Source organism: Desmodus rotundus, chromosome 2, assembly GCF_022682495.2.
Source record: "Desmodus rotundus isolate HL8 chromosome 2, HLdesRot8A.1, whole genome shotgun sequence".
Taxonomy (NCBI): domain Eukaryota; kingdom Metazoa; phylum Chordata; class Mammalia; order Chiroptera; family Phyllostomidae; genus Desmodus; species Desmodus rotundus.
The window spans coordinates 206,402,393-206,424,338 of record NC_071388.1 but is presented as its reverse complement, the minus strand read 5'-3'; the positions used below and the strand labels follow the sequence as shown (position 1 = coordinate 206,424,338).

The window sequence follows — 21,946 nt, the reverse complement described above, 5'->3', positions numbered from 1 at the left end:
GCATTGGCCTGGCAACCGGCCAACACATTACCCTGACCCCAAGACACAGAGAAGCTCCCAGGCAAGTGGAGGGGATACTGTAGGCATAAAAACGGGACATGAAAAGTGACGACATTTTAAATGCGGTGGAGCTCAGCAGTGCATCCCATGGCATTTCTCAAGTGAGTTTCATGAGAATCTGGCGGAAGGTAAGGCAAGAACCTGTTCTCATTTTTTGTTTTTTGTTTTTAAATAAGGAGGTTGAGGCTATGTGGTTGAGGGTGTGGCTGGACTGCTGTGGCTTCTGCTGGGGCGGAATTATCTGGGCAACTGTGGCCACGGCAGATGTGACATCGCTCCATGTGTCCGCCTGGCCAGGCTGTGGTGCCCAGTGATTTAATCGAATAGGCATCTAGGGGTTGCGTGCTTGGTTAACGTCATCTACGCTCAGTGCCTTAATGTAAAGATCACCCTTGAAGATGTGGGTGGGCCCCATCCGACCAGGTGATGTCCTTTAGAGCAACCACCTGCGGTTTCCTGTAGAAGGAGTTCTGCCTTGAGACGGCAGCAGCAGCCCCTGCCTGCATGTCCAGCCCTCAGATTTCAGAGGTGCCAGCCTTCACGACTGTGGGCCAATTCCTCACAGTAAGTCTGTGTGTGCGTGCTGTGGTGCACACACGCACAGCTGGCTCTCTTCCCTGGGGGAGCGCTCACTGACAGCGCCGTTCCTGAGTGCAGACGCGTCCCCATCCAAAGGGCGCTGCCGACTCCTGAGCCTGGAGGTGACTGCGTGGACTGGCTTCAAGGGTGCGAGGGCTAGGGTGAGGAAGGAGGAGAAAGGAGGGCTGTGTGTGGGGGGGGCGCCCTTCTGTAGCACACTGCAGTGACACTAATTACGTTCCTGAAGCCCATGGCCTCCGACCCAGGGAGGCTCCCTTGAGGGCCCCACCCTGAGAAAACACTGAGTCGTAAGCCCCCTCATACGGGGAATCGGCAAACATGCTCATCCCAGCATTCTTTCGTGGTTTTCTGTGACTATTCCCAATGTCCAAAGGCAAATGATGACACGGGGCCGCGGCTGCGGGTGAGTGACTGCGACGCCATTCAAAAGAATGCGTTCAGAGAGGGGACGGCCCAGGAAGGGGCTGGGGCAACTGGTTTCGAGCACCTCCCTCTTCAACGGCGCTGCATAGGAGGGCTCTACGTGTCTCTCTCTCTCTCTCTCTCTCTCTCTCTCTCTCACTCACTCACACACACACACACACACACACACGGACAGGGGGCTCACAGGCACACGTGTGCCCTTGTGTGCAGGTCACATGGATGCCGCGCCCGCATTTCTTCAGGAAGGGTTCCCTGGTTGAGGGAGTTTGGGAAGCAGCACGCTGGCCTGGAACGTTCCCAGCACGGGGCTTCCGCCGTCACAGGTTTGGGGGGCTATGTGCACCAGAAAGAAGCAGCTTTCTGTTTGCTCGCTTCCATTCTCAAACACACCCCTTTCCCCAGAAACAGCTGTCGTCACTCGCAGGAACTGGAATTCACAGGAGGACACTGTGGGAGTCCCGGCTGCGCCCCGGCCCCCGGCTCCCAGGCAGAGCAGCTCTGGGTGGGTGATGGCCCACATTTGAGACAATCAGGAAACAGACATAGGGACCCAGCAAACTGCCCCCTACAATGTCCCCCTGGTTGTGTGAACCACCTTGTTTTCACTCTCTAGGCTCAGGGGCGTCTAACCTGTAGCTCGCGGCTGCATCGGCCCAGGGTGGCTGTCACTGCGGCCCAACAGAAGATTGTAAATTTATTTAAAACCTTTTGGTTGCTCATCAGTTTTCGTTAGTGTTTGTATATTTAATGTGTGGCCCAGAGACGCCAAAAGGATGGACACGCCTGCTTCCTGAGTAGTGAGTGAAGGAGAACCGCTTCCGGACCAGAGGGGTCTCGCTGAGGCCGCGTGGCGTCTATGTCACCACGCCACCGTGCCACTGCCATCCCCTGCCCCACAGCTACTGCTGCGTTTGCGCCACCCAGGCGCCTCTGACTGGTTTTTATCTCCACATGAATGTCAGATTCTGAGACACAAGCTTTCAAATCCACAACCCACGGCGGTATCTTCACGACACGCTGGGCAATTCACACGGCTATTCTTGTCGTCAGAGGCTCTGCTCAGAACCTGTGGGAGATGCAGGGACATCTCCTAGGCCCACTTCCCTGCAGGAAGGCCTCCTCCCAGGGGTCCCTGCAGAGAAGCCACACAGGCTGTTTCCAGCACTGAACAGCCCCAGTGGCGCCCCAGTGGCTCCGCTTCCTTGTCCTAACTCACGCTGGAATGGAATACGCTCGAGACAGCTGCAGCCCGGGACCGTTTGTGGCCAACCCCCACAATGTGTGCCTAGATTGACTAGGTCTTTCTGATGTCCTAAGAGCTTTGAGGAGGGCTAATTTACATACTGCCTGCGTCACCTGCTTTAACTACACAATGCAACGATTTTCAGGAAATCCACAGAGCTGCACCGCCATCGCCACAGCTCAGTTTTACAATCCCTCTCCCACCCCTGAAGACCCTCCTGTCTGTCCACAGTAGCAGCCGCGTTTCCACGCCCCGGCCACCATGAGCTGCTGCCTGTGGCTTTGGCCGGCCCCTGCAGACGCTTCCCAGAAGTAGAGTCCTGTGCTACGTGGGCCTTTTGCGCCTGGCTCCTCCCACAAAAGACTCAGCCTCTTTACGTTCGTTCCAGAGATGCTGTTAAGCAAATAAGAATGGGAACTACAACTAAAAACCTCATCGGAAGGAGTGCTTTGAAGTAATTTTCGGTCTGTTCAACTACTCCAGTGAAAATTTTCGTTCACATTGCCACACGTCCGCTGTGGTTCGGAGTAACACCTGCTGTGTTTAGCCGGTGGGTTTTATGTAGACTACTGTTTAGTAAGAGCAAACGGATGCTTTGGATATTTAAAATGAACCTGAGGTTGCTGAGTTTAAAGTTTTGGAAGTTACAAACACCTGTGCTGTGCCAGCCACGAAATGACCGCTAACATCCTAGAGGGCCAGGCGTGAACCAGCACCTTGGAACCTGCACACCGTAGCCGAACGCGGTAGCCCGAGGAAGTCGCTGCACTCGGGAGGGGCCGTGACAGTGATGACGAGAAGGATCGGAGGACAGTCTTCCATCCATAGTCAGACTGACTCACACGGAAGAGATGCCCAACCTTTTAGAGCTGATTCAAGTGCGGGCAGAGAAGAGTGAACTGCACACACTCAAGCAGAAGGGGCTCCTGGTGGTCTTCTGCTCCACCTCTCCCTGTGCAGAGGACCCGATGCCAGGAGAGGTCACGTGACCTGCACCGGCCTGTCGCCGAGGGGGGCCCAGAGCCCCTGGTTTCTCACCGGGGTCCCCACTACGTCTGGCTGCTCCGCCCCAGCAGCTGCTGTAGAGGGACCAGCTTGCAAAGGACTCTCGACCAAGGACACCAGGACGAACCTCTAATGAAACTGTCACTGGGTCTTTAACGAGAAGGAGGGCTGTCTATTCTGAAGGACTGTCTGGAAGTCAAAAATCATGAGCCACCTCTTCCCGGGGAAGCCAATAACCTCTGCGCCATCGCCCTGCCCCCTCAGAGGGAATTCGGGAAGCTGGCAGCTCTGACTTTTCTGGAAATGAGCCAGCAGGTACACAGAGCACCTGGCCAGTACTGGGGCTGCTATGCCAGCGGTGTGTCTGGGGAAAGGGCCATGACGCTGGTGGTTGTCGGGGTGGGCAGCCTGAGGTAGACAGCATTTTACCAAAATGGGGATGCAGGGGAAAGTCAGTGGGCTTCATGGCACGGAGCCCGTGGTACCGCAGGCCATTTTGGACCCAGGGCTTACCTAGGGGCTCAGGACAGCCCCAGAAAGCAGTCCTTCTCTCCAGGGCCCGATGGGGACCTGCCCAAAGTCACACAGCTGGTCAGTGGGGGGCTGCACCTCACACCAGGCACTCTGCCCAGGCAGAGTTCTTAGTAACATGGAGCTGGGCTGTTCCACTTGGCAAGGGCGAGGGACAGCGCCCAGGAGGGCCCATGGGGACAGCAGAGAGCACTCGGCCAGCCTGCACCTTGCTGTCCTCCTGTTTCACACTCTGCGTGGATCCGCTGATCCAGGAAGGACCCAGACATATTGCCAAGCTCCTTCCAGAAAGGTTTTCCCCAAGTTCACTCTTACCAGCAGTGGTGGGAGGACAGGGATGGGTGGCAGGCACACTTCCCTGACACCCTGGCTGACACGAAGCAGCATTACTTTAGGAAACCTAGCCACCTTCCACGCAGTAGGTGCTGCACACTGACGTGCCACTGCTGACGCGATTTCGGTAGGAGCCCCTCCCTTTTACAAGAAGAGGCGCTAGGCACAAGCGTGTGCCCCTGCAACCTTTACTAACACGACACCGAACTGTCAGGGTCTTATGGCCGAAACCACCTTTCATTTGCTCTGCTTGCCTTCTAAAGGCCTTGCCCTCTGCCACTGGCCCGAGAGCGCACGCTGACCACCACTGTGGATTCGGGTCTTCTCCTGGGCCCCCAGCCTCAGTCAGTCCTGAGGGAGGGATGCCCCTACACCCCCTAGGCTGCCTGCCTCCCAGGAGGGCTGTGCAGCCGGCAGGACCCGGGCCGAGTTCTGGCTCCTGAGCTCACAAGCTGAGTGACTCAGCCAGCTGCCTTTCTGATAGAAGCAGAGACTTGACGTCAGTGCGTCCTACGGATTCCACACGGTTGTGCCTCTGAGTCGCCTGGCCTTCCGTAGGCTCCCCGCAGGATCCTCCATGTCCGGTGGTGACTGTCACTCATTCTGCATCCCCCATCCACCTGGGCTTCCTGCCCCAAGTCAGGGGCTTTTGGCTAAAGTGCAAATGCTACTCAGGGCCCTTTGCTGGTTGACTCCCCCTCAGGCTCCTGTGCTGAATGAGGGGCCCCATGCTGGCCTGGCTGACCTCTCCCCACTTGGGTTTCAGCTGCCCGGGGCGCTTCCACCCCTTTGCCCAGAAGGTTAACTCTGTGCAATGCCCTCCCTGTCTCTTCTCCTTCAAAATTCCTCTTTCTTATTTTTTCAACACTTTATTTTTAGAGCGGGGAAGGGAGGGAGAGAGGGAGAGAAACATCATTGTGTGGTTGCCTCTCACGTGCCTCCTACTGGGGACCTGGCCCGCAACCCAGGCACGTGCCCTAGACTGGGAATTGAACCAGCGACCCTTTGGTTCGCAGACCGGCACTCAACCCATTAAGCCACACCAGCCAGGGCTCATCTTTTTTTTTTTTAATGGACATAATCCATATCCTGTAAAATCCACCCTTCAAAGGTATAGGACTCCGTGGTTTTCAGTGTATTCAAAAGGCTGCAGCGCCACCCTCACCACAGAAATCAGGTTGTTTCCCGTCTCCCCCAGAGAAGCCCTGCACCCTGCTGCCTGCCCCTGGCCCCAGTCTGCTTTCCCGGGGCGTGGAGTCATGTGAGACGTGGCCTTCTGCACCTGGCCCCTTTCACTTCATACGCTGCTCTCCAGGCTCACCCACGTTGTGGTGTGCGTAGTGCTTCACTCCTTTGTGTGTCCGAATAAGGACCCTCCGCTATGTGGAGAGTGCCTCCTGCACGCCCGTGCCCACTGCAGGGGCACCTGGGCTGTGCCCACGCTGGGCTGTGGCGAAGGGCACTGCTCTGAGCTTGTGTGCAGTGTCTGGATGGACATGTGTGTGCTTCCTCTAGGCATCTGCCCCAGAGAGGGGTTGCTGGGTCTGACGGTGCCTCTGTGGTTAACTTTGTGAGGAATTTCCAGAGTGTTTTCCCCGGCAGGACGGGGGTCCCAACTGTGCCACATCCACACCACCACCTGCCACTGTCCCTCTTCATCATGGCCACCTGAGTTGGGGAGAGTAGCAACCCAGGCATGTGTCCTCACTGAGAATCGAACCGGCGACCCTTTGGTTTGCAGGTCGGCGCTCAGTCCACGAGCCGCGCCAGCCAGGGCAGGTTGTCTTTAATTTCTGTCAGTGACGCTCCGTCGTTTTCAGGGTACAGGTCAAATTATTGCTCTGCAAGTCATGCTTTCTGATGCTACTGAAATCGAAACTGTGTCCTTAATGTTATTTTGAACTGTCCACTGCTAGTGTGAAAAAGCACAGCAGACTTGTACACTGGTCCTGTACCCTTCGAGCTTGCCAAACTCATTTTCTAGCCCTGACAGCTCACTGTGGGCTTGTCTGGGTTTCCTACACACAAACACATCACCTGCAAACAGCCTCACCCCTCCCTTCCTAATCTGGAAGCCCGTGGTTTCTTTTTCTTGCCCAATTCGCTGGCTGGAGCCAGTGTTGGAAGGAGGTGACGGTGGACACCTCGCCTCACTCCTGACTTAGGAAGACGCTCTCATAGCCCACCATCAAGGATGGCGGCTGCAGTGGGTTTTCCACAGATGCCCTTTAGCAGGGTGAGGAAGCTGCCTCTTCCGTTTGCTGAGTGTTTGTGCCATGAAAGGACACTGAATTCTGTCAGCTCTATTTTCTGCATCTTGTGAGATGACCACGTGGCTAGCTTCTCTCCTTCATTCTATTAACATGTTAACAACATGTTAACATGTCTATGGACTGATTTTTGGGTACCGAGCCAACCTTGCACTCCTGGGGAAAAATGACATTTGCTCGTAGTGCCTAATCATCTCTCACGGAGCCCAGACACAGAAGACTCTCTGTGGGCTGCAGCACTTGCTGGGATGGCACATCGGAGGTGCCCGGTCACATCAGAGTCTGGGAAAGAAAGAGGACACATAACGGGGTCTCAGCAAACGAGAAAAAAAGGGCAGGGACTTGGGCTAAGATGGAGAGGGGCTCCGGGCAGACCTGCAGACGCTGGTTTATTCTGCCTGGTGTGGACAGTGCTTCCCAAACTTGGCCTCTCCGGCCTCGAGAGCACAGCCACATGTCTCTGTCACCGTCAGCACGCCAGACCCAGGCACAACCGATTGCGTCTTCCTGATGAAAAGACCCCAGGAAACTTCATATGCAGTTTCCTCCAGCATTAAATCTGTGATTGAGTAGATGAAAATAATGGCTAGTCTCATCTTACCAATAAAAGAATGCCCCGGTTTCTAAAAAATCAAAATCGCAGAAGACGCTGGTCACGCAGCCACATTAGATGTCCTCTGGCCCAGCTCCACGTTCGGTCATGTGGATGACAGACATGGCTGCGAGGTGGTCAGAAGTACCAGCCGGACGTTTCCACGGACAGCGCTGAGAAGGCGCAGGCGCCAAGGGAGGTTCAGGTGGAATGGTGCGGTCCTGAAAAATGCTGGGGCCCACACCTCGTACCCGCATCGGCCCATTCAGGAATCTGGAGAGCAGCACTATTTTCCTTTGAAGCTCTTAGGGTTAGCATCAACCCCAGAGAATAAGACTTTGGAATCACGACTGGGTGACTTAAAAGGCGGGGTTTCCCACGTGAGTGCAAACTAAGATGAACTACGCTTTGTCACTGTTCTTTAAGTTACCAGGAGTGAGGCTTCTAGATTTCACAAGTGGAAAGATAGTGCAGGCATGTTACTACACGTAACAAATTCACACTCGGGAGGCGTCTGTATCTACCCAGCAGAGGGAAAAAGTAGGTTTATCGTTGGGAGGACACAAAACAGAGTTTATCCTCGTGTTACTACTTGTTACTTATTGTGCTACTTCCCACACAACCAACTGTAAGCCTGCCTGTGCCCTGCCCTGCACCTGCACAGAGTCACGGGGTCATGGGGGTGTGAGCGGGGTCAAGGGAGGGGAGGGAGATGCTGGCAGACACGGTGAAGCGTGACCTTCGAGTGTGAGCTGCGTGTGTGGACGCATGATGCCGAGAGGAGCGCACAGGAGTGGCGGCAGGACTTGCGGGGGGGAGTGGGTTTCAGGACTCACATCCTGGGTTCAGGCGATTTGTCCTGCAGTCCTGTGTGCCCCTGGACAAATGACTTTGGCACGCGCCACTCCTGCGTACGTGCTCACGGCGGACAGAGGCCCTGCACCTTGGGCGGCTCATGCTAGCTGGTGGCTTGTGTTTCCGTCTACCAGTGATCATAAAAATTCTTTTAAAAAACCCTCTCTGACTGTCTCCATGGATACAGCTCAGAGCGTCGTGACAGAGGTTTTCAACCCCGGGCAGCCCCCGGTCTCGAAGCTGGCTCCCAGTACCCGTTTGGTCTCCCGTGAGATCAAACGAATGCCTGGGTCCGTGGGCAGCAGCAGCCGCCCTGAGCCTACCAAAGCACACCTGTCCGTCTGGTTCAAAGGCAAGTGTGAGGTGTGGCCAGTCTCTGGGAAGCGGTCCCGTTGTGCTCAACTGTATGGAGAGCCTTCTTCAACGTGCCTTTCTCATGAGAGCTGGTCTTTGCCGAGAGCTTCATGGAGGTCGGGGGGTTGCTGCTGAGGCTGAGCGTGCACCCCCGCTGAGCTCCCTGGCCAGCGGCTGACTCCTGACTCGGTGGAAGGCTGGCCCCATGCTCAGCTGCATTCCATAGGCATTATTTTTGAGGCAGTGTTAATGCACTTGAACTTCTCATTTGTCCATTTTCCTAATCGGCTGAACATTTACAGTGGAATCTTCCTGATCTGGGCACCGGGCTGTGGCACACTCAGGCCTGACGCCGTGCTGACGAGGACGAGCCAGGCCTGGCGGGTCGCAGAGTGAGCGATGGCTCACAGAGTCCAAGCCAGCCTGCTGCAGGTCCCTCGAACACCTTGTGTAAGAGCCGAGGTCCCCGAGCAGCAGTTGCAACTACAGGGCCGTGGACGTGTAAACTTCACTAACAGTACATGCCGGGCCTGCACGCAGCTGGCACGCCCGCCAGTTCCCCTTGCCCCCGCCCCTCCTGGCCGGGAGGCCAGCCCGCTCTGCCGGCTGGGGCCAGGGCATGCCCGCTGACAGGCGCACCGCGATGACAGAAATTCACTCTGAGCTGCAATTAGTGGCACTGTCATTTTCGGGGGCTCCTGCCAATTAATTAAGCCTGTCACACAGGAACACCGCGGTGCGCACATGGTAATTTATATTGGAGGAGACGGGCCTCACGGAGCCCGGCGGCTCCCTCCACAAGCAGGATTCTCCCTCAGCCCCGAAATAAACAGGGGCCTCAGAGGAGAATAAAACAACATCGAGGGGCTGGGGGGGGCTTCACGCAGCAGAGGAAAGTTACGCTGCCCTTGTGGCGCCCGTTCACTCTGATGGCAGGAGCGCAGGGCCGGCTGATTAAAACTCCAGCGAGCCCCCGGCTCCTGGCCCTCCGCGCCCGTCCGGGATGATAGAATCAGAGGAGTTTATTCATACCATTAAGCCCCAGAGAACTTAATTGAAAGAAGAGCACAGCCCGGACCTTGACAAGCGGGAGGTCACAGTAATTGCTGCCGGACATATTTAACATTAAGATAATCAGGCCATTAATTACCCTTTGGATCATTAAATCAGCCAGTTGCAAAATGAAATTTCTGCCTCTATTACTCACTTGAGAGACCACAGGGGTGGCCTTTAATTTATCAGTGAGCTGGAGATACAAAGGCTGGGGCTGGGGGAGGGCGGGCGGGGAGGGGGCTGCGGTGGCGGTGGCGCGGGGGGCAGGGCGTCCATCGGCCATGCTCGGTGATCGTGGCAAATTAGCTAGGTAAGATAACCTCCGCGTCCACAGGCAGAAGCCGGGGTATGTAAATAGATGGGGGCAGACGGGGATCAGAGCCCGCACACCACTTAGCAGGATAATAAAGGGAATCATCCTTGATTATCAGCGCTAATTTGGACACTGCCGGTAGCTTGTTATACGTGTTCTGAGTAGCATTTAATTAATTCAATTGCTTGTTAATGAGGGAAGTGACATGTGGGGAGCAGATGCCACCCAACTGCAGATGGGTTCTGGTCATCACAGCAAAGTCCTTTTCTCCCCCCTGCCCTTTTTTTTTTCTTGTAAAGAAAGAAAATAGGAAAAGGTGTCAAGCATAGAGGGACACTCAAAAGAGACAAAACAGAGACCTCCGCAGGCCAAGGACTGCTGAAAAGTAACAAGCGGAGGCAGTCCTGGGGCTGCGCCCGCGTTCCCCGAGGCCCCCGTCTGGAACAGGGCGTCTCCACCCAGAAACGGGAGCCCTAGGCGGCTGCATTGTGAGCTCCTGATCAAACCCAACGAGACAAAGAAGTGGCCGAGTGGTGCTGCTTTTACTATCTCAGGTTAGCGGTGGGGATCCAATTATTTTCGGTTTGGTTACACTTCCCCTTTCTCAGCACCTCCAAGTGCATAAATAAGAGGAAGTGGCCTTCTACAACCAAAAAGGGCTGGACGCGCCCGTCTCTCCCACGCGGATTCCGGACATCCAGTCCCAAGTCTTCCTCCCAGAGTGACATCTTTTTCCAGGTGGAGGACAGGAGAGGAGTTCAGGGCGCAGGTGAACGGATAAACAACAAGAGAAAGGATGCCGAGAGGCAAATGCTGCTCGCTGCGGCGGCATGCCCCCAGGGACATCTGGGGGGGGAGAGCTGATGTCACGGCTTCTCTGGGGCTCCTGTGTGGAAGTGGGTGCACAGGCGTTCATCCCGGGTGGCTTTCATTTCCCAAACCTCCATGTAGGTGGGCCACCTGCCCTGAAACGCGGCAACGGCCCGACCCGCAGCCTCGCACGGGTAGCATGCCAACATTGAGGTGCAGAGATGGGGGTGGGCAGGTGGCACCGGGGGCTCTGCTCTGTCTTGGCAGGAAACCACGCTCACTGTAGTCAGCCCAAATGCTGCAACGTGGGCCACGGGACAGAGTGAAGGCCAACCCCACACGGCAACGCAGACCAGCCCCCAAGGCCCCGCGCATGGGCGAGGACACACATAGGGTGGAGGAGCCCGCCTTGCTGTGAGCTGGCAACGTCCAAGCCCCCATTCCCTCACAACACCTGAGGCCTGGAGGCAGCAAGAGCACCCGGCAGGCGTGCACACACACACACCTGTTAGTATCTCCACCTCTGAGCTAATTACCTCTCCACTTGAAACAGGTGCACAAAGGAGCTTGGGGACCTCTCCTTGTGGTCCTTGTGGTCACGACTTGCGTCCTAACACTGGAACCAGAGCCCTGCCTGGCTGCTCCAGGCCCTGGTTCCCCTGGCGCCACTCACACACTCACAAGCTCAGGGTCCTCAAGTCCCAGCCATGCAGACAGCAGACAGTCCCTCCGTGGAGCCCCTAAAACCCAGTCAGTGCTGCCCACTGTATCTCCCCACTAAAGTCAATATTTTAAGTGTGTGCTTAAATGGTATCAATAGCAATTAGAGAGGGGATTCAGAGTCCACTGCAGATGGAGTTCATTGTTACGACATCGATCTCCCGCACGTGCCCCTCTCTCCGAATTACACCTGCACTGCGGGGCCGGGGTGGTAGGTGGGGGAACCCTCTCCCTTCCTGCGACAATAAATTTCTTATCGAATGCACTGGAAAAAATGGCAGTTGTTGCAGAATCCATCCAAAAAGGTTTTTTTTTTTCTTCCTGGGAGTAATTAAAAGATGCTTTTCTTGACGAATGGCCCCCGGTTTGGGAGTGGGAAGTCAATATGGCCTCGCCACCGTCAGCTGCGATTGATTGCGACGCTGCTCGACTTTGACCGGCAGTTCTAGAGGTGGCTGAGATTCACTGGAACCAATTATGAGCCAGCCGAAGCTGCCCTAATCAGGGGCAGGGGCAGCCGGCACCAGGCTGGCCAGCCACATGGAGGAGGCACCCGTTTTCCTAGCACACCCATGGGGCCAGGTAAACCTGGTGCATGGTGGTTTCTGGGGACTGGCTGTTTCTTTAGAGCTGGATGTGCTGTGTCCTCTGTCCCCATGGTCCCTGAGCTGTGTGCGTGTGTGCCTGCACACGAGCGTGTGTGCGGGGGAGGAAAGCACATTTCTAATTATATTCCACTGTCAGAATGAATCTTCCCAACAAGCTGGAATGGACAAGCGCTTCTCGGGAAAACAGCTGGGCCCCTTTTCAAAAAACTAGACTGGATATATTGCACCGGGCTTTTCCTTGGCTAGAGAGAAAAATTCATTGAAATATTTCTTTTTAGGATTACCTTGGGGCCACATGAAAAGACCCCTCCAGCTGTGTGCACCACCCAGCACAGGCTCTACAGAGACCGAGAGGGGTGCAGGGGAGGAGCAGGGGCAGGATCCAGGCCAGACGCTGTTCTCACGTCACAGACTGAAGGCCCCTCGGAAGTGCTAGCCTGGGCCTTCATCTTCCACTTCTATCTGCAGCAGCTGCAGGTGGCGGTGCGGGGGGATTGAGGGGGGAGTGCCAGAGTGACTGTGGTATTACACCATGAGCCCCAGACGCTTTCCATTGGCCACAGTGTATGGAAGGACGGCTTGTTTGCCTGGGACCACGGCCTCATCACCTGGTCCCCATCCCTCCCAGTGATGCCACTGGTGGCCTCTGGTCCTCTTGGGAAGAGCGGAACACGCACGAGCACACACAGACCAACAGCTCACCCTCTGCCCGTGTCCGCAGGTGGTGTTGTGTACACCCACCCCCATGAAGGCCCTCCTAGGCCCTGGCTCGCTTTGGGCCCCCCACCCCCCTGTACGAGGACCACCACCCCCATTTCCCCACCTACCCCATGGGCCCCAAGGCTTCCACACTCCTGTCTTTGCCTAGGGCACTCCCCACCCCCAGGACTAGAAACCACCCCACATTTTAAAGTCCAGCTCGGGTGCTGTTCCTTGGGCAAGGCTTCCCCAGGGCACCTCAGCTGTAAGAACCCCTCTGCTCTGCGGGCTCCGCCCAGTCCCAGCCCCCTAGGCTGGCCCAAGAACACTGCTTCAGGGCTGTGACCCGCCTTCATCACTCCTCTTCCACAAGGAGGCACTCAGTGAGCATCTACTGGATTTAATTAAAAATGGAGCTCCCTGGGAGAATGACTAGAGGCACAAAGAAACATTCAGCCTCCTGTGTTTATTTTCTGCACCACGTACGGATTTCTGAAACCCTGAAGTGACCCTCAGAAGCACCAGGTAACTGCGCCACCACCCCCATCACCTTGGAGAGGAGACTTGACTCAGCAGCGCTTTATGGGACACATGTGACTGAAGGACAGGCGGGATGTAGAGGCAGTCTCTACGTGTGGGAAAGGAGCATTGCACTCTGTCTCCAAAACACAAAGGCCCTGGGTGGGAGAGAGTGGACGCACACGGGGCCTGCTCACGTGTACGGACTGGAACATACAACACTGGCCCACAGTCCTCGCTCTTGAGTGGAGACGACATTGATGTAAAATAGTTACCATCAAAAAAAAAGTCAACCCACACCGTTGTTTTCAACCATTCTAATCGCTCCTAATTACAACAGATGAAAAAGTAAACTTTTCTGATTCACAAAATTGACTATGGTATACATGCTTCCTTCATAAGTAAATAGTAAAATACATTAGGTCAATTTTTTCTGATGCATTTTTTTAATCCCCACTCAAGGACATTTCTTTACTGCTTTTAGGGAGAGAGGAAAGGAGAGAGAGAGAAACATCACCGCGAGAGAGAAACATCCATCGGCTGCCTCCCGTACCTGCCTGGAAAGAGGATTGAGCCGGCTACCCAGGCCTGCACCCCGACTGGGAGTGGAACCTACACTTCCAGTTACGGGATGCTACTCCAACCGCCTGAGCCACACTGGCTGGGGTCTGACGCCTTTTAATTGTTTTAAGATTTTATTTATTTATTTTTAGACAGAGGGGAAGGGTGGGAGAAAGAGAAACATCAATGTGTGGTTGCCTCTCGCATGCCCCCAACTTGGGACCTGGCCCGCAGCCCAGGCTTGTGTCCTGACTGGGAATCGAACCAGCGACCCTTTGGTTTGCAGGACGGCACTCGATACACTGAGCCACAGCAGCCAGGGCTGATTGTTGTTTTCTGTACTCATACATTATACTCCATGCAATTTCCACTTGTTTTTCACATTCAGACATAAATACTTTCCAAGGAAACTATATCTATTTAAAAAAATGGATATTAGAACAAGACTTAATCTCTTAAGAACGCTGCTAGTTGGTGACCCAGCCAATTTCTACATTAGTCTTAAACCAGTGGAGATAAACATTTTTTTAAAGTGCCTCCTTTGTTCGGTTTGTGAGACAGTTGCCCATCTGCACTGCATGCCATAGCTGGCATTCCGAGAGCTCACACAGAAGACTCCGCAGGGAGAGACAGACGCCTCGGGCGCGCCTCGGGCGCCTGCCCCTCCCACAGAGCACCTGACGTGGGGAGCAGAGCTGGTCACACGCCAGACTCATTCTCACAAGTGAACCGAAGGTGGCACCAGAAGTTCACTTTTTGGTCTTAATGAACGCGAACCTGCCGCTCTCCCAGCATCACTTAAGCAGAAGGACTGGCACCCCGACTTCCTGCCCCTCACACGAGGCCCAACCATAGGCTGCCACTTGGCCTTTGCCTGGTCTGATCACCAGCAACACCAGCCAGAGAAATGCACAGGGTGCTCGTGTTGGGGGACCCGTGGCCTCCCTCCATTCCTCCACACGCCTGAGAAGTGAGTGCGGACGGCGACCCCACACCCCACTTCAGGGCCGGGCACGCAGCCCAAGCGCCTTGCTCAGGATGCCCGTGGAGACGGAAGGGCCCGTCCTGCCTCTAGAAATGAGGCTTCCTCAGAAGGTACGCCGTTCTACCACCTCTTAGCGCATTAACCATGCATGTGTTCTCAAAACGGGCCTATGATAGCTGCAAATGAAGAATGAGACACTAAACGACCTCAGGTAAATGCACAGTTAACACAACAATTAATGAGGGGGGTCATGGTATATTATATGCCAATCTTGGTTGATTTACTGTATTAGAAATATATTTTAGGATATAAAATATATTTTGTTTGCATAAACTCACTTATTTTCTATGTATCAATCGAGAGAATGCTTATCAAAGATCTAAGAATAGGAAATTGGAAGAATCGAAAATCTATAATTCGTGTTAACAGTGCAGCTTACGCCTATTAGAAATTCATTAATTAACAGTGATGTTTTCATAAGGTTAGAAGCTTAATGCGTTTCTAGGAGGGGGAGAGGAATCCCTAAGGTGTAAAAAAGAAACAAAAAATTGAGGAGTCTGAGCTGCCCACGCCGCCTGAGGCCCGATTTTAAACACAGACCCGGCTGCGCTGGTCTGGCCGGCACTCCTACAGCGCGCCGGGGCTGTTCTAACTGTGGAAGCCCAGCGGTGGGCCACAGGCCCTAAAGCCACACCCCTTCCCGCGGTCCTACCTGGTGGAGTCCAGTGAGGGCTTCGCCCGCCCCTGGCAGCTCTCTTCCCAGACACTGTTTGCCAGCTCGTTCCCGATGGACAGCATCACCTTGATGAGCTCGATGGGCCAGTCGTCCAGGTCCAGCGACCGGACTCGGGACAGGTGGGTGCCCAGGTTCCGGTGAATCCCCGAGCACTCGATGCACATGAGGGCGCCCAGGTTCAGGCTGGCCCAATTGGGGTCTGTGGGGGGGAGCAGGTGCCACATGCGGTCAGACCATCCCCAGGTGGGCTACCGCCCCCCAGGGTCTCAGTGGCAAACCACGGATCGCACAGGCTTCGCCACTAGACCCCCTCCCTCTGGTCACACGGCTGAAAGACGCTCCCTGGTCAGTACTCGTTGCTGTTTTGGGTGTCTGGAGAAATCAAACATGCTGTGGTACATTTAAACATCTGGCCTTGGCCGAAGTAAAGCCTTGGAGTGTCCCAAACAAGAGACAATTGGGATCGCTGGTTTGGACAGAGATGCACTTCCCAATACAGCTCCAGCAGCAGTGCTCTCGAGAGGAGAGACACACGTGAAAAGGTCACGTGTGACCTGGTGTCTGCTGCAGATGGCTGCTGGTGAGGGGCAGCTCAGTCGTTCCCGAAGCCAGGATGTCCCTCATGACCGCCTCTGCGCCCGTGGGCACACCCGAGTTTTCATTAGTCCTGGACGGGCCCGTTGGCAGATTTCAAAGAGGAAAGGGAGGCACCCCACTACAAAAGACTATGGTTTCCAGCGACCTCACTTAGGAGTGCACCTTGATGCCCTCCCGGTGTGGCAGGTCCTTGGTGCAGCCCCACCCTGTACCACTGGCCCTGACTCGAGGCATAAGTGGTAAGGGGCTTTTGTAACACGGTGCTGAGGACAACAAGTGCGTTCAGAGAAGAGCCTGGGACCCCGGGCTGGCCTCACGCTGGACTCTACAGATGATCTGTAGACATGGGGCTGAGCCTGACAGTTACAGCGGCTTTCAGACCACTTGGGATGATCAACATTTGCCCCAGGTGCACTTGAAGGGTCAGCAATAACAACGACAAAACAGGGAGCTAACACCATTTTTACTGAGTCATTCTGCAGATGGCAAAGGGCCAGGAAAGGCGGCGTGCGAACCCGTCAGAAACCAGCCAGCTCTGTATTTAACGTCTGAGCCCGGCTCAGGAAGGCGGATGCCAGACCGGAGGGTGCACTCGAGAAGAGAGGGCTGTGGCCGCAGGTGGGAAGAGAGAGCAAATTCCCCAAATAAAGATAATTAAAACAAACAAACAAGGAAATGCTGGTTAAACGTTAGAGAGCACAGTCAGAAGAACCAAGGCCAGGGCTCCATGGAGCGGGTCTGGCCCGGGGCCTCATGGGTGTTTCGGGAAGGGGTGGCCTGGCGAATAGTCTGCAGAAACGCCCGCACCCTGCCTCTCCCCGGCTCTCAGCTGTCCGCTCTACCCTTGGAGCCCAACTTCTATACGGGCCAGTTCGGCTTCAGTGCCCGCCCCTACCCAACCCCCCCCCCCCTCAGGGCCACGGGCAGTCTTCACTCCCCCACCTCTAACCCTTCTCTGGGATCCAAGGCTCTCTGACGCCTTTGGGTCCAGGCCCGCCCTGGACTTTTCTCCCCCTTGACTGGCTGCTCCAGCCTGGTTCCTTCCCAAGTCTCCCCCTGAGTCTGCCTGAGCATCAGCGGGGCTACATGGCGTCTTCTGGTTCTATGTTCCCTTCCCGGCATTTCATCCCAACCCGGGGGGTCCGTTCCCACCCGCATCTGACAATGCCCCACAGACCTACGCCCAGCCCCACACGCAGGCCCCGTGGCACATCTCCATCTGGTCCTGCAGGTACCGCCTGGCCACCTCCCTCCACCGTGCAAGCATCGCGTCCGCCGGGGGCCCTTCCCATTGCAGCGGAGGGCGTGGCACTCATCCAGTTATGCCAGCCAAGGTCTGTCCTCCCCCAGCCAGTCACCGCGTCCACAGGCTCCTTCCTGCCCCCACTTCACCCACCCTGGTCCCTGCCACTGTCACAGTGTTGGGGAAAGGGCTCACCTTCCACTTCCCCATCCTGCCCCACCCCTACTCAACACCCACCGGCGGCCACCCTTGGCCATTCAGGTCAAGTGCAAAGTCTCTATCAGCACGGTCAGAACTGGACTCCCCCATTACTTGTTTCTCAGGAGTCCCCTGCGTGTGCTGTCCCTCTGCTTGGTCAAGCTTCCCACTGCTACTACCTCAGCAGAGAGCTTCCTTCCTGGGGGCGGCCCCTGTCCCTAAGCACAGGAAGCCCCACTGCCGGGGTGATGTCAGGGCAGCCTGCACACTGCCTCTGGGAGACCTCTGCCCGAACCATGCCTCCACGCAGGCTGCCTTCCCAGCTGGAGCAGCCACTGCACCTTCCCTGGGTCCCAGGGCCCGCCTCAACACAGGCTTTCCAGAACACAGCAAGGGGTGGGCCCAGGCACATAGGCCTGAGGGGCGGGGTGGCGGGGCAGAGGTGTGAGGAAGCATGGGTTCCCGAGCAGAGGCAGAGCTGGTGTGGTGGGAGCTGATGGGGCAGGAAAGCAGGGCAGGAAAGGGATGGGTTCGTGGGGGCAACACTGGGCTTACAGCAACAGTGGCCAATGCCCAGGCCGACCCGCACCACGGCAGGCAGCTGCTGGGAATGTGCGGGACCACACCAAGGGACCGATTTCTTCAAGTCCAAGGACAGGTCCTGAGAGGGGTGCAGACGCTGCTGTCTGCGCTGGCGTGGGTGGGCGGTCGGTCAGGTCCCACGTACCCCAGAGAGCAAGCCCAGTCCCAGAGGCACCTGCCTTCACCTCTGCGGCTGAGCTCAATGCCACACTCATTGTCCCTCACCACCCCCCTCTGTCCCTACATGCAGCCCCCACCAAGGGCTGTGGTCAGTGCTTCCACACAGTGTCCCCACTGTCACCGGTGTATTTGGATCCCTGTGTTGCGCTCACCTGAACTGTTGCGAGAATCTCTTATTGGTTCCGAACCCCCCCCCCCCCCCCACCACCACGAGTCACCCTGCGGTCACAGCAACCCCAGAGCTCAGAGCACTGCTGCTGCCTACTCCCCTGCGAGCTTCAGCAGCTCTAAGGCTTGGTCGGGTACCAGGCCTGAACAGTGACAGCCACAGCCAGGACACGACCCAACAGTCTCTGAGCCAAAGACGTCAGACTGGGCCCATGCAATTTGGCTGGGGCCACCCCACTGCCCACCACACAGGGTGTCCACTTACTCTGGGTCTCGCAGTCCACGCAGTGAGAGTTCCCGCGGAGGCTCCGTATGGACTGCAGGGCCATGGCCTCGCTCTGGCTCGTCAGCCGGGACTGGACGTGGGGGAGACACAGACACCAGTGATGAGAACCCGAGGGAAACGCACTGGCCCCTCGCACCACCAGGGCCAAAGCGAACCGACTGCGGGCAAACGTGGCAGGTGGGTGGTTCCAAACTCTCGCCCTCTTCTGCGGTCTGTACGATAAAGCATAACTAACCAGGTCGCGCCACGTGGGGGCACCCCACGTTCGCTTCATCGGGTAAGAATGGCTCTGCTAGATGTGGGGACAGGGCTCCACCCGGGTCCCTTGTGAATGAGCACAAACCCCCTGCCGCCAGGGTGATGCCATTGGTTAAGGTGCTTGTGCTGTGTCTACCCAGGGCGAACAGTAAAGGAGGGGAAACGAATTTTTCTGCCAAAGAGCGAAGGGCAAGGCTTCGGTGGCACCATGAAGACACAGGTTGTGGTCCCAGCCAGGAGACCACGCCCACCCCACGCCTGCATTGCCTTTGGAGACTTCTCAGTTGCCACAACCATGACAACATCACTGACCCACCCGGAGCAGGGAGGGGTGAGTGGGGCAGGGCGTGGCTATGCGTGCATTCACAGGAGCGTCTCCTCGGAGCAAGTTCAGAACGTACGGGAGGAGGAAAGGAACTTGATAAGCTACAAACTAGTACATACTCATCATGGTAAGTTTTGTTAACATTTTGGTAACTATTCTTGCAGCCTTTCTCTAAGCACATGTACATGCATGTAAGTATGTCCTGAAAAGGCAGTGCACCCTACATTGCTTTGAAACCTGCCTTTTAGCTTAGTAAGACGTTGTCTCTCGCTGCCATCCTGTTTTCTCCGACATCATCGTTTTAAACGCTGCACAATATTCCACTCCCGATGCCTCATGTATGACGTCTCTGATTTCCCTCCACCGTACCCAGTGCTGGGGCTCTGCTCGAGCCCGTGGGTGTTGACTCAGAAGAAACTCCTGGCCGTTGAGGTGTGAGGGGAAAGGCTATGTGCCATTTTTAAGGCTGCCACTGCATGCATTTAATATAATGGTTAAAACCAAATGGATTTCAGAGGCCACTTAGAATAAGCTTGATTTTGTTAAGAATTCTTCCTGAACTGAACCACGTCATGTCGACTGTCTGATGTGGGATACTTCCTCGTGTACCACTGCTGTTACAGCCAGCCAACTGCTACTGTCTGAGGAGCACGGTGTGACGCATTGTTGGGGTTGTGCCCTTCGGTTAGATACCCCAGTATCCCAAGTTCGTTTGACCATTTGTTTACACTGGCCCCTGGAGCACCTGCAGGGATGTGTCCGGCCGTCCCTGTCCACCGGTGTCATTGTGGCAGCATATGGGTGGATGCCTACGTCCATCCTGCTACCAACGGGACTACCCACAGGCAGCTCACACACCTTGTAGCTCGTTCTCACCTGGTCCATATTTTGCCCTCAAGCTATTCATTCCTCGTGGGTGTTACTTCTGGGCGCACACCATTGCACCTGCTCGGCCACGCCCCGGGGGGTCAGAGGTGAGCCTGCTTCCTCAGTGCCCAGTGTGTCCACCCAGGACAGTGACCCGACTCGCAGGAGCGAAGGGTGGCATTTGAAAGCTGGTGTTTGCGTCAGACCCAAGGGTGAGGCCGCAAGTTTCACGGAGAGCGAGAGAGCCTGGCAAGGCATGAGGGAAGAGGCCGACACGCTTCCAGATCCTTCTGAATCCGGCTGACGTGGTATAGCTTCGGTCTGACCCGAGACACTGCGACTTTATACCAGATTTGGAGATGTATCTGCTCAGATGCACCCCCCGCCCCTGCTCCTGTTCTGAAACTACACCCCCCCCCGTTTGGTGGGGGGACACCAGCGGAGGCTCCCCACAGGCGAGGGGGCCAGGGAGTGTCTGCGTTGCTCCGGGAGCCACGTCTGTGGCTGTGGGATTTGTGAGGCCGAGGAGCTCAGAAATGAAAGGCAGCACTTCAGCCCACCTTGGGTATAAAACCGCTTTTAAGAAGAGAAGCAAATTACATTATAATAATAATGACTGTGGTCTGGTTTACCCTGGTTAAAGAGGGTAATAAAATAAGATACTCCATCTTTCTGAGAGACGGGCTCCCTTCTTAATGACAAAGCTGAACATAAATCATGGGCAGGAATTTCTTTAAATTGTTCTGAGTCAACTCAGAACTAGCGAATGAAACCGTGGGTTGGTGGGCAGCATTCCTTCTCTAGTTCTGAGTTGACTATAGTTTGAAAATGCTCTCCAAGACTCAAATGTCCCAGAAAAGGGGCCCAAAACATCCAAGCATTAAAATAATGAATTTGAAGGAATCCCTGAAGGGAAGAAGAGAATGGGAAAATGGCGTTTGTGTAAGGAATATACACTGGGCATTTTCTAACGCAGGTTAAAGTTGTTTTGTTCTTCCTGGCTAAATAATGTTAAGTAATGGCCTCTAGTTACTGAATGAAACACTGCCAGCCTTCTGCTCAGAAGGAGCACCGGGGCCTGGCCGTCACCGAGCCCAGGGATGCTCTGCCCTCCCCGGGCCCTCCTTGGGCTGTCCTAGGCCCCCCGCACCCCACCCACGGTCGGCAGTGCCTGCGGGCCTTACCTTATTCTTGCTGCTTTCACACGACTGGAGGCTGGCCAGGATCTGGCTCTCGACAGCTTGGACCCACGCGTCTCTTTCTTCATATGTGGTGGCTTCAAAGTGCCACGTCTGGCCAGTGAGGGACACAATGACGAACTCGAAGTTCTCCTCTTGCTCTGAAACACAGAGTGGGGGTGGGGTGAGAGTCTGGCTTCCATGCCACGGCAGCCCCTCCGCCAGGCGTCCATCGGAAGAGTATTCTTGGGCTCTGTGGCGCCCACATGGGGCTGGTGGCCCGAAGCTCGGAGACGAATCCACAGACCTTCAAGCACTCCCAGTCTGGCTCCCACAGCCAGCGTGGTGCAGCCAGGTTTCCATCTCTGCCTGGGGGACGAGGAAAATAAAAAGCAGCATGTCGGCCTCTCTGTGCCGGGTGCAGGCGAAGCAACGCGGGAGAACCCCAGCGTTAACTGACTGCTCACCCCCGGCCCCTGTGTCTGCGGGACGCACACCAAGCCGGTGCTGCTAATCTCAGGGCACAGCTCCCATTCTGTGTAAGCACGCGTGTGCAGACTGGCCGCTGCGCGCGGCAGCAGAGGATGTGCCAGGCCTCCAGCTCTGTGCCGGCAGAAGACCCGGGAAGGCATTAATCCCATCGTCTCCAGACTGGGATAGACAGTGCGTCCAGGGAGATTTGAAGGGACGTAGCAGCCGCATGCGGCGACAGTCTGGATGAGAGTGAGTCAGACTTGCATCAAACCCTGCTTGGCCATGTGCCCCGTCGGGCTCTTTAAACAAGCTCCGGGCCC

General features: G+C 55.8%; 1 protein-coding gene across 9 annotated transcripts in view; it reads right to left on the bottom strand.

The window, feature by feature from the left end:
* The window catches only part of AGAP1 (ArfGAP with GTPase domain, ankyrin repeat and PH domain 1), a 409,905-nt gene that overhangs the window by 23,967 nt on the left and 363,992 nt on the right, over positions 1–21,946 (bottom strand). For all 9 annotated transcript variants that reach the window (XM_045197998.2, XM_045197999.2, XM_024564316.3 and 6 more), the window contains 3 exons: positions 21,159–21,313; positions 18,504–18,594; positions 15,247–15,469 (listed from right to left, as the gene is read on the bottom strand). In XM_045197998.2, coding sequence (XP_045053933.2) covers positions 15,247–15,469; positions 18,504–18,594; positions 21,159–21,313 — 469 coding nt within the window. The remainder of the gene's footprint in view (positions 1–15,246; positions 15,470–18,503; positions 18,595–21,158; positions 21,314–21,946) is intronic.